Source organism: Nicotiana tabacum, chromosome 11 (assembly GCF_000715075.1).
Source record: "Nicotiana tabacum cultivar K326 chromosome 11, ASM71507v2, whole genome shotgun sequence".
NCBI classification, from domain to species: domain Eukaryota; kingdom Viridiplantae; phylum Streptophyta; class Magnoliopsida; order Solanales; family Solanaceae; genus Nicotiana; species Nicotiana tabacum.
Window position 1 is genome coordinate 14,027,782 of NC_134090.1, and position 12,135 is coordinate 14,039,916.

At 35.4% G+C, this 12,135-nt stretch overlaps 1 protein-coding gene across 3 annotated transcripts; it reads left to right on the forward strand.

Annotated features, from left to right (window-relative positions):
• Nucleotides 1–2,794: 2,794 nt before the first annotated feature.
• On the forward strand, nucleotides 2,795–11,309 carry LOC107827047 (hydroxymethylglutaryl-CoA lyase, mitochondrial-like). Of its 3 annotated transcripts, XM_016654105.2 has the most exons (9): nucleotides 2,795–2,949; nucleotides 3,139–3,305; nucleotides 4,338–4,509; nucleotides 4,698–4,877; nucleotides 6,498–6,578; nucleotides 6,708–6,871; nucleotides 7,249–7,385; nucleotides 8,508–8,623; nucleotides 10,786–11,309. In XM_016654105.2, the coding sequence occupies exons 2-9, from the start codon at nucleotides 3,187–3,189 to the stop codon at nucleotides 11,029–11,031; spliced, it is 1,215 nt and encodes a 404-aa protein (XP_016509591.1). In that variant the 5' UTR covers nucleotides 2,795–2,949; nucleotides 3,139–3,186; the 3' UTR covers nucleotides 11,032–11,309. The 3 variants fall into 3 exon arrangements, with proteins under 3 accessions (XP_016509591.1, XP_075080910.1, XP_075080909.1); XM_075224809.1 differs by lacking the exon at nucleotides 3,139–3,305 and having other exon boundaries at nucleotides 2,809–2,949; XM_075224808.1 differs by lacking the exon at nucleotides 2,795–2,949 and having other exon boundaries at nucleotides 3,044–3,305.
• The last annotated feature ends 826 nt before the right edge of the window (nucleotides 11,310–12,135 follow it).

Here is a 12,135-nt window from a genome sequence, read left to right on the forward strand (position 1 = left end):
CAGCCTCCACGAACAATGCGGCGGCTCACCTCAATAACTTAATCAACTCTAGCGAACTCGTCGGCTACTAGCTTCGTCTTCACCAATAGTATCTCCATGGACATGCATGTAAGGAGTGAGTTATACGTAAATATAACCCAGTAAGATCATCGACCCGCCACTCTGAATACCTCTGGAACAAGTGTTAGAAAATATAAACACACAATGATCACACAAATAATATGCACAGAAATTCTTTTATCATATAATTACTCTATAAGGTCCAAATAATTATTCAACAACAATACTACATATATCTCAGCACAATCTACACTAAGGACTTATCATTAACGGCAGTGTAGGAAATTAACCAAACACCCCAAAGCATACACAATGCCCCAAATCTATCACGGCGGCATACACAATGCCCCAAATATATAGCGGCGGCATACACAATGCCCCAAATATATTACAGCAGCGAAGAAATAATTTCTAACGCTCCAACGCCATAGCACAAGGCTAAGCCACATCACACCTACACTACAAATCACTTATTAAATAATTTTAGCTTTTTACAAAATAATATATTTTTGCGGCTGGTCAAAGACCACTGATTTTACCAAGCACACGCTCGTTCCAACACATGGACCAGGCAGGAAAAAAAAAACATAATTTCAAAACGAATTTTAGAAAAGCAAGCATCAAAACTTAAAGTCTCACTTACCTCACTAATGGGAAGTTCCCCAATCTTGCAATGCCTAGAACACCAACCAAACGGCCTCCAATGGCCTCAATCTATTCAAAATATTGAATAACACGTCCTAATTAGTCTAGGTGAATAATTTTCATAATCTCAGGACAGTCAAAATCAAAGTCAACCCCGATCCAATTACTAAAAATCTGTACAAATTAGCAAACGCAGAACATGAATGTCGTAGCAATGCAACTGTAGAATGCATTACAATGCCTTAATTTACCCAATCTCATTATAAACCATTCTAATCATTGAATCATCATTACTTTATCTATAAATTGTGGACTAATCATTAATTAATCCCTGAAAGTCCAATTTGGTGCCGTAAAAATCTAGACTTTGTAGTAGTAGAAGTCAGTAATTCTTTTCCCCAAAAACTATACAACGAAACATATCCTTAATCCCTTAATTATTACTTAACAAAATTCTATTCAAAATCCTTACCAAAATCACTACACATACCTTGCTCTTGGGGAGACTCGAACTCACAACCTCTTGGTTGGAAGTGAAGGTTGCTTACCATCAGACCACAATAGCGCTACGCCCACCAGAAAATTTACTTGCACACTATTGTATACAATTATAGGAGTAGTAAATTTCCTCAACTAGCTTAATATTTCACTCAATAACTATAAATAAAAATTAATTCTCTAATTTCACAATTAATAAGTATTTTAAAAAAAATATTTTGAATTATTACAATGGAATTAGAAAATAAGAAGATAGACATTATCATAACAAGGATAGTAAGAAATAAATGAGGGATAGAGATTTCAAATTGCAGTTGTTGATTGGATTTTTATTAGGTGAATTCGGCAGATTGGACTAATCAATTTTGTAAATAGTCAGCATATATGATTATAAGTTGAATGGAATGGATAAACATAAAGCTTATACTGTCTATGTTTGATCATGTGTTTTATTATTCTATCCCTTATAATTTTTATAATTCCAATGCTGTACAAACCACAAAGATTTGTATTTGAACAATTTAGGACTCGTTTGGTCATAAATTTTGTCAAAATAAATTTGAGTTTTATTTGGCAAATACATGTTTGACTATAAATTTTGCCTGTATTTTGATAAAATCCCAAAATATTACTATTACATTTTTCAAAAATTGCCTCATACTTTTGTATTTTATAAAAGAGCTCATCATTTATTATTTTGTAATAATGTTGCTTCATTTTCTCAGTAATCTGATAGTGTATCATGTAGTTCATTATAAAAATGATAATTTTGTACCAAATTTATTTATGTTCGGGACTATAGTTTGCGATAATTTAATGAATGTTATTGATAATAGTACTGTTAGGTATTTGTGATCGTTTTTAGAATTTTTGGATATATGTTTTGAAAACTGATGTCCAAACACATTTTCATGTTCAAACCAAACTCCATATAAATCAGATTTTTTAAAATAAATTTGAAAATTTATGATCAAACACTAGCTTACACTAAAAATTATATAGTATCAGCTCCTTGTACTTGTAGTGGTAACAACTTTAAAAATAGTTTATTTATTTTTACAGAAAAACACTTATTTTTACCGGATACAACAATAACTTATTTTCCGAATACGTAGCTGCTAAAATCACTTCCGACACTTAAAAAGTGTTTTCACATTTTGGTACTTCTTAAAAGGGGAGAAATTCAAAAATAGTTAGATTTACAAGTGGTCATTCAAAAATAGTTATAATTTTAAAAGTAATTAAAATTTAGCCACTTTTCAGGTAAAGATAAATATGAACGAAAATACTATTCAAAATCCGGAAAATACTCCAGCATAATATACTATAGTTTCAGCATAAGTATACTGGAACTACATCATATTATAATGGAGTTCCAGCATAACTATATTGGAACTCCAGCATAATACACTGGAGTTCCAGTATAATATACCAGTCCAGTATAATATGCTGGAAATTCATACACAAGTGCTCCAATCTCCAGTATATTATGCTGAAACTTTCTGCGTGTTGAAATTCCAGCATAATATGCCGGAAGTTCATGCACAGGTGCACCGATCTCCAGTATATTATGTTGGACCGGTCCCTATTGCAGCAAAATAGTAATTATTTTTCAATAAATTTATAAATGCGGGTTATTTTTAAATGATAAGTCCGAAATCTGGCTAACGGTGCTATTTTAACACTTAAAAGCTACCAAACGGGCTCTATTCGCTTTTCTGCTAAACGGATCGTCGAAAAAGTTCGGTAATTTTTCTTACTTTTCTCTGCTATTTTTTTTTTGGGTCACTTTTTAGTTGTTTATTTATGTATTTTCAATTTCTCAACATACTCAGTTCAGTAATGGTCAATTTATCAGATTAAATACGTGAAATTCGTTTTATGTGTGATATTTTATATCATGGGTAATTTTGTGTAATTTTTCTTTTTGTGAAGGTGGGGGGAATTCATTAGGGGAAGTTGAATGGTCAAAATACTGGTGAAATGTTAGCTTATAAAATCATCAAGAAAACATTAAGATGGAACTATATTTTGTTAGCAAGTCGATCCTTTTCTGTTGTGACGAGTGAAGCAGACAACATTTTGTCCCTAATTAATATGAGGTAACTTTTATTAATTAAAGCCTCTTCAATTATTATGTGTTTTTTGGGATATTGGAGAAAATTTTCTGATGTTAAGCTTTCCTCTATGTGTTTTAGTAATTTTGTTGCTGTGGTGTTTGATGAATTACTCATAGCCTAAGGTATTAAAGATTTATTTTGTTCCCGCTAATAGCGGAGCCAGGAATTTTATTAAGGGGTGTCAAAATTTAAAAAAACGAATACATAAATAAGTTAAGGGGATTCAAAATATAGTATATATACGAAGAATTTTTTTTTTACCTATCTAAACAGTGTAATTTTCCGGATTGACACCCCTTGGAGCTATGTGGCTCCGCCGCTGGTTCCTGCACCATTTAATTTGTTTCCTCACCATAAATCTAGATAGTCATGGGTTTGGAGTTTATAGTGACAACCAAGAATAAATCGACGGAACACTTAAATGTAATGCATATACTTGGAGTTTCTCTGTGTTGGAATCATAATGACTGTGAAAAAAATCAAAGAAGCAGTCATGTTAAAATCATGACAACTAACTGTAGAACACTGTGGGAGAGAAATTGTTGATGTTTCCTGATAAAATTAGAAAAAGAGCTGATCTACCAGTGAAGCAAATTAATTGATACTGCGGTTCTTCATTTAGCAGTTATTAGCTCACCCTGCTTTTACTAAACTTTTTTCATGGCTAGATTGAAGTCATTTTCCAAAATAAATCTAAGTATTATGTCCAGAAAAAGGTAGCTGTTTAATGTGTCATTGCATTTTGATCAGAAGATGGGAACCCAGAAACTCTTTTTTACAAATCTTGGGAAGTTTCATGCTATTCTTTCAAATTGAGTCACTTCGGTGCAATGGTTTTTCTGCAGTTACTTTAAGTCAAGTGTTTTGGAAAAATTCTGTGTTCTTTAAAGCTACTGTGCATGGTTTTCACTTTTAGCTTTTCTTTTGATTAGTTTACTGGCATCAAGTGAATTTTGACAAGCAACTCTTCTTTTTTCACCTTTTCTTGATAGTAAAGTAACTACTGCCTTGCAGCAATGACATTGAAGGGGGAGCATTCCAATTGCGAAGACAAATGAGAAGGGATTCATTATGTAATTCTTTGTTTAATCAAGATCATAGGGTGGTTAGAACGAGTATCGGATCTTTTTCTTTGTCAAATTGTTATTACAGCAGCCATGGATATTTAAAAGACGTCAAAGACAAGGTATTCTATTTTTTGTCTCTGTGGATCTTTGATGTCATTTCATGTAGTGTGCTTTCCTGTTTTGATCTTTAATATTGGTGACCCTAACTTGTGCAAGGGTTAGACATATGCTAACTTCGTGGATCATCAGCTCTAAGTTCTTTGATTTCTCTCTCTATGATGTTGGAGCCATCTAATATATTGTTTAGTCCTTAGGATCTGTCCCTGAAGTTGTCAAGATAGTAGAAGTTGGCCCAAGAGATGGTCTACAAAATGAGAAGACGATAGTACCTACAGAAGTGAAGGTGGAGCTTATTAAATTACTTGTTTCTAGTGGACTGCCAGTTGTTGAGGCTACTAGTTTTGTGTCTCCAAAGTGGGTACCACAGGTATACAAAATTTTGCTTGTCCTAGGGGATCTTATCTTTATGTATCTTGCATTTGTCATCCTTATATATACTTGACTTACATAATGTGCTTTTTGTTGCTAATTTGTCCTCACCAACTGTGTGAAACGACAAGAACTTTCCTCAGTTCAGTCATTTGACTGTTAATTTTTCATCTTAAAGCATGAGAACAGGGGTTTTCTTATGGTCGTTAGTTACTCACTAGCTAGGACCATTACTAAGGCCCTTAAAGGTTGTTTCTTTTGTACTTTGTTTATTTTGCAAAGATCCACATGACCATGACAGGCATTGTTTAATGCTCTTTGAGTGCTTTTGTAATTCATTTTGGATTTTTGAGGAGAAATCATGTGGTTCCTCAAAGATCTGGTTCCCTAAGGTAGAGATATTAGGAAAGGTTTCCCGTTTCAAGGTTCAAGTGCTCGATTAACTTTTTGCTTTCCAATAACAATGTTACAAAATGTCAAATGGTCAAATGAGTAGTGTATGTGTGGAAATGGTTTGGAACAAGGTTGAATGCTTACGCTGATAAATTGTTTGTATGTTGCATTTTAATCAAGTTCATACTTCTATATCATGAAGGGTGTTCATTCTGCTTGATATCTGCAAGTCATGTCAATTTCACTAAAAGTTCAAACTCAAAATTGTACTCTCTCTCTCTACTCACATCTTCTCCCGTTTATGATGTCCCCCTTCTCTTGCGTAATGTGTTCTTTTCTATATGTATAAATTCTTTGAGGTTCATCAACCAAATTTCTGATTTTGGCATGCACTTTACATTGTTTTAGTCATGATTTAGTTTTAGTCGTGTTAGTAGGTTTGTTATGTCTAATGTTCATTAGGAGTCTTTTGCCTTGTCAGAGCCTTATGTTAGCACCCAGAGAGTGCAATGAAAAAGTAGTACGACCCCAACAATATGCATCTCAGTACACTAGCAATATGTGAAAAGAACTAATGAAATTAACCATTCTATCTACTTCTTGTACATTTTCATTTTTACCCCAATAGGTTAAGAGATCTAAACATCATGCTTTAAGTTACAACCTTTTTCCTTTTTGCCTATGAAGTATCTTTTGTTTCTCTCCTTCCACTTAGTCTACCATATAGCCATTGGTATATTATTCGACAACTTTTTGTCACCTTTTTAGTTCCTCCTCTATTCCAACAAAGTAACACATCTTTATAATTTTCTGGCTTGCACCATTTAACTTCAAGCAAATTCAAAAACTTGTAATCTGATTTGTGATTCTACAGTGGATGAATAAGTGCTTCGCGTCTTCATAATCTTCTTCATTCTTTACGAGCCTACAATCTTCAGCTTCCATCTCCATTTTAGCTATAAGAGTTATAAGCCTTTGTGTTAATTTGTTGAGATTAATGGAAACACTTCCTGATGACTTAATCTTGTGATAGGCTTGTTAATGATTCTTTTAATTTATGTGCATGAATGTGCTTTTGTGTAGCCGTTCATGAACTGTATTTTTGCAGCTTATCCCTCAATCACTATCTGTAGAATCAAGGTTTAAGCTACCAAAATGACGTAGTTATTATTTAGAGAGTTGATGATATTGATTCTTTGAAATATTTACCAAAACCAAATTGCAGCTAGCTGATGCAAAGGATGTAATTGAAGCAGTTAAGAGTCTTACAGGGGTCCGCTTACCTGTTTTGACACCGAATCTTAAAGTAAGCTGATAGAAATGCAAAGAGTGAGACTCTCCTTTATATGTCTTGTTGAATATGTATTCATTTTCATGCTCGCACTGGAACCTGGATAATGGGGATCGCTCATAATTGTCATCGGTCCTATTTCAGGGTTTTGAAGCAGCTGTTGCAGCTGGAGCCAAGGAAGTGGCAATCTTTGCCGCAGCATCCGAGTCCTTTTCTAGGTCTAACATAAATTGCAGCATTGAAGACAGTCTTGCTCGTTATCGTGATGTTGCTCTTGCAGCCAAAAACCATTCCATCCCCATTCGTGGGTATGAGTTCTAGCATATCTACATATTCTAGGAATTAGGTCTAACGTTTCCAATTTTACCGAATCAACATTTGTGGCAAATTTGTGATTTTGTCTTTTCCTGATTATTAAACTCTACCTACATCTATGAGCTCAAATTATTCCTTTCTCAGTGGTTAGATTTCAACGTTCCAAAAAAATTGGTTTCTGGTATTGGATATATCTTCAAATCAAGGTAACTCTTGTATTTCAAGTTCCAAATGAGCACTAGTCATAAATTTGTTAGAATAACTGGTAGTAATGGGTAGGAATATGTTCGTTGGTTGTATGAGAGTTTACCTGGAGAACTAAAGTTGTATCTATTTAACTGAAAAAGTGGCTATCATTATTTTCTATCAGGTATATATCATGTGTTGTTGGCTGTCCCGTAGAAGGAGCAGTGTCTCCATCAAAAGTTGCATATGTGGCTAAAGAACTGGTAGATATGGGTTGCTTTGAAATTTCTCTTGGTGATACAATTGGAGTTGGTACTCCAGGTAATTCTAAATCTTCGCTGCTTTCACATTTTGCCATTTTGTACCTTTGATCTGCCAGAAGAATCTGTATCTTGTGCCTGTGGTAAAATTCTAGTACGTGCCAGCAAATTACATTGCTTGTTAGTAATTCTGATTCTTATTTGAAGAAGAATTTTATTTGCATTTCACTTCTTTGTTTGAGAAGATAGTGCTGGATTACTTTCAGCTACACGCTACTGAGCCAACATAGACAGCTAAAAGATATATTTGCTTTATTTAGAGAGTGCAGTGTTACTATGTTATTAGTTAATTAGTAACACATTTTAGCAGAATTGGATTGCTCTGTAGAATTGCTGGATTTTAGATTCAATTTCCAGTGACAGATAGTGATGACATCTTACGCTTTATGCTGGAATGTATTAAGTTATGTTTCAATGTGGTCTTCTCTGGCTTTAAGAGAATAAAAATATTTTTTTTTAAAAACTTTCAGGATAGTGCCAAGTAGTTTTTAATGCAATGTTACCTTGCTGGAGCCAAAAGCCTGGGATTTAAGTGGAGAAAGGTAGAGGGGTGGGCCATTATTCACCGAGTTTCGAACCGTGTGCCACGGGCCCTCAGGGATTTCTTGGTTATGAAAAAAGGTTTTTAACGCGGTGCTTTCTAGGAAACAGAAAGAAGTTAGTGTATAATCCTTAAAATAATTGATATGATATCATCTATCAAGTGTTAACTGTTAAATGCTTGTACTGGTCATGATAACCTTGATAAAGGCATGATAGGAAAGACAATGGTGTTCACCTTCTGTGAAGTCTACGCACGATAGGCACAATGCGATATCTCGATTGCTTAATAAGGAGATGAAATGGCTGTGAAGTCAATGCAGAATCCATATGAAAGTATTGGCTCTATGAATCTGTTTTTCAACTAAATTGTCTATGCCGGAACTACTAACATAAGTGCAATGAATGTTCATCAAATGGTTTTCCTTAAAATTAAAAGAAGACATTTACTATTTGTCAATCTTTTCTTGGGTTTTATGTGAAATTGATTTGATTGTCAAAAACGTCATTCCTTGCTTCAGCAAACCATCTTTTATTTGTTGCATCTTCCCATATTTTCTGTCTCCAACTCTCCATTTTTTAGGTACTGTTATTCCAATGCTTGACGCTGTAACCCAAGTTGTCCCAGTAGAGAGGCTTGCTGTTCATTTTCATGACACTTATGGACAAGCTCTTTCCAACATTATTGTGTCGTTGCAAGTAAGATCTCCTTTCTCTATTTCTTGTAGTGAGATAAGTTTTTCAGATGTTTTTTCTGGCCGTTTCGATCACATTGTGAGAACATTTGTTTGCTGTATCGTCAATGGCGGAGCCAGGATTTTTATTAAGGGGAGTCAAAATATAAAGAAACAAACTCACCAAGAAGTCAAGGGATGTCATTATATAGTATATATACATATTTTTTTAAAAGTTACCGAGCTAAACAGTGTAATTTTCCGACGAACCTTGGGTGCATGTGGCTCCGCCACTGTGTATCGTTGGTACTGTATCGATCCAAGTTAAAAGGTCTAGGATGTCTTATTTTTTTTTCTTATGCAAGCTGGCTTGTGAAAACAAATTGCAACAAGATGAATGTAAAATGAAAAATAGTGAAGGTATCTAGTAATCACAGGAACAACTCGGCTAATTGATCTGGCAAGAATGGCCCAAAGAACTTTCGTCACCTTTTTTGATTTCCCCTCTTTTGGAAGGGAAGCTGTGGGGAATTAATTAATTAATTACAGAATCTTCAAGCGTTTTGTTTCATTCGGGAAATAATTTTCTGTACCACTTCAAACATTAACATTGTATTTTCTTCTGTCATCCTTTTTGGAACGTAATTTTTGTTAAAGAGGTGTTAGGAATAAAAATCCTGATAATAAAGTATCGCATGAAAAGGATGTTAACAACTGCGCGGTCATTCAGTGTGTGGTTCTGAGAGGATAAGGGCAGATAAAAAAGATTATTATGTTAAGTTTGGTAGAAAATGAGTCTCCTGGCTGGATTATATTTAGGATTTGTTAGCTATAGAAAATCCTGTTAATATATTTCTCCCGGAGGACTAGGGATTACAATCTATAGATGAGCTTGTGTAGTGTCATTGTGGCCCGTCTAATATAAATAGGGGAAAGGGAGTCTTTTCCACCATTTTCCTTGGTTCTTCCTTCTGCATCTCCCCGATTCCAAACCCACCTCTTTCCCCCTCTCCAACTTCTCATGAGCAACTTTCCGGACCCCAGATGCTCTGATGTTCCTTCATTCCCTTTCTCTAATCCTCTCTGATCCCAGCTCCAAGTGATAAGGACTTCCAACTCGCTACGAGCGTGGTCATCCTTCAATTAGTTTAGTCGCAAATCTAACCGTACTTGGGATTTTGTATACTTGGTCCTTTTGAAGTCATCCTTAGAACCTGTTAACACGACTCTTAACGCTTTCACGACTGGCTCTCCGGCTTCCTCTGCATCAGCCTCCTTCCCGACCTCGGTTTCGATGTACAACAGGTGGCAGACACCTTTTACGCTACATCTCAAGTAGCTGTGCCACCGAAATGGCGTCTCGCGCTCGACAATTGTGTGTTCATCATTGGGAAGGACATGAATAGGAATTAAATTCCTACTTTAGACTCTTTACACATGATCTAAAATCAAAGAGAACTTTGTAAATGTCATCGTAGCCTTACAGTTTTGTGTGTTGTGCGACACACCCATAAGTAGGACTCTACTAGATGCAACACTATGATTTCTATGACACACCTAAATATTGTGCTCTGGTTCCAAGTTGCACGACCCCAACCATAGGGCAGTGACCGGCACCCCATGAGCCAGATGTCAGGCGAGCTTGGTTCTTAACCTTGTCGTAAATCCGAGCGACCCTACATCGCCATGCATCAGTAATACTAAACATAATCATCCCATAGAAAGGCTCGAATGATGACATATCTGACTTAAGCCTCGACGAAGCATAGTCTAAATACGATCCCATACTCACACATCTACCCGTAGTGGGTCCTGAAGCTTCTAAGCAATTTGTTGTACGAACTGTCAATTGAGTATAGCTTGAGTAAAATGAGAAAAATAAACCAACCCGCCACTGTAGTGGGGCTCACAAACAAAGCTCTGTATATTGGTACTCAAAACTCGTTACCGGAGTATTGACTAAACCCGTACACACGAAGGCAAGGGAGTTAGCATAAAATTGCAGAGTTTTAGGACATAAAGTTGATTTGATTAGGGTCTTTGCATGTGCATCTTGTTACCATATCTGGGTCATTCCGCAAATTACCTAATTGTTGGAAGTGGCATAAACTTATTATGTATTCTTAGACACTTTGAACCTTAATGCATAAATATTGCTTTATTACCGAAGTGTTTTTATCTTGATAGATGGGGATCAGCACAGTGGATTCATCTGTATCAGGCCTTGGGGGTTGTCCATATGCTAAAGGTGCCTCGGGTAATGTGGCTACGGAGGATGTCGTTTACATGCTCAATGGACTAGGAGTGAAGACAAATGTGGATATGAGAAAGCTTCTATCGGCTGGAGATTTCATCTGCAAACATTTGGGTCGCCCTTCTGGTTCTAAGGCTGCTATTGCATTGAGTAGAACATCTACTGCTTCAAAGCTGTAAGGGGGACCTCCGATGCCTTTGAATTTGTACACTGCTCCCGCTCTGAGGTGAAAGTCACTTCACACCAACTCATACTGTACCATAATTTTCTTAAACATATCCATGACGATGTGCGTCCTCGTCAGTGGCTGATGTAGTCGCCGGGTTTATCTAAACCCAGTACTTTTGCCGCGGAGCACAAATTTATATGTAAAAATTCATTAAAATTGCTACAAATGGTAGGTCTGAACACATAATTTTAAAAATACTATAGGTTCAATACTAAAAACCTTAAAAGCTGAACCACAAAATCTAAATCCAGCATCCCTTCTGGTCCTAGTGACTGACTGGATTGCTCTTTTGAGAACTGCACGGAGGGTGGTAGACCTGTATAATGCAAACTCATTACTAGTAACAAGTTCATTTACACTGATACCGAGCCTAATAATCCTTGTATTCATGGAATAGTCAATTTCTTATCGCCGAGTCTGGATCTCTGTATGACGAGCATTATATACTATAGGGTTAGAGACATTCCAAACTATATACTTAATTTAGAGTAAGGCTGCGTACAATAGATTCTTGTGGTCCGGCCTTTTTTATGAATTATTTTACGAACTTAAGTTTTCTTAGGAAAAAAAAAAAAACTTATTTAAGCATGTTGAAATTGCAATCTCCTAAATAGTTTTAAAAAATATTTTTCAATTTTAAGATTTTCTTTTGTAATATAACATAGGTGATTATATCCATTCTTAAGTTTGTGAAGCACAACTTAAACCGAATGAACTTCATGGTATGGGAATCAAAAGAACTTCATTATTTACAAGGGAAATTAGCAGCTATGTCCATTTATAAGTAGCTCATTACAAAAATTGGCCAATTGATAAAATATTACTACTATTAGCCAAATTAGCCATTTAGCTATTTGTAGCAAAAAAATATCAAATTGCTTTGTTTTGAGTGGGTGTTATTAGAATAGATTGGGCACAACTTAAGGAGCTTGAATATCAGTTTTGGGATGATTTGGTGAAGTTTTGAGGTGGTTTGAATTGAAAATTTAAAGTAAAAGCTTAACATGAAAAAAATGATGTGTATCATTTGTGTATCACATATGTATCATATTTG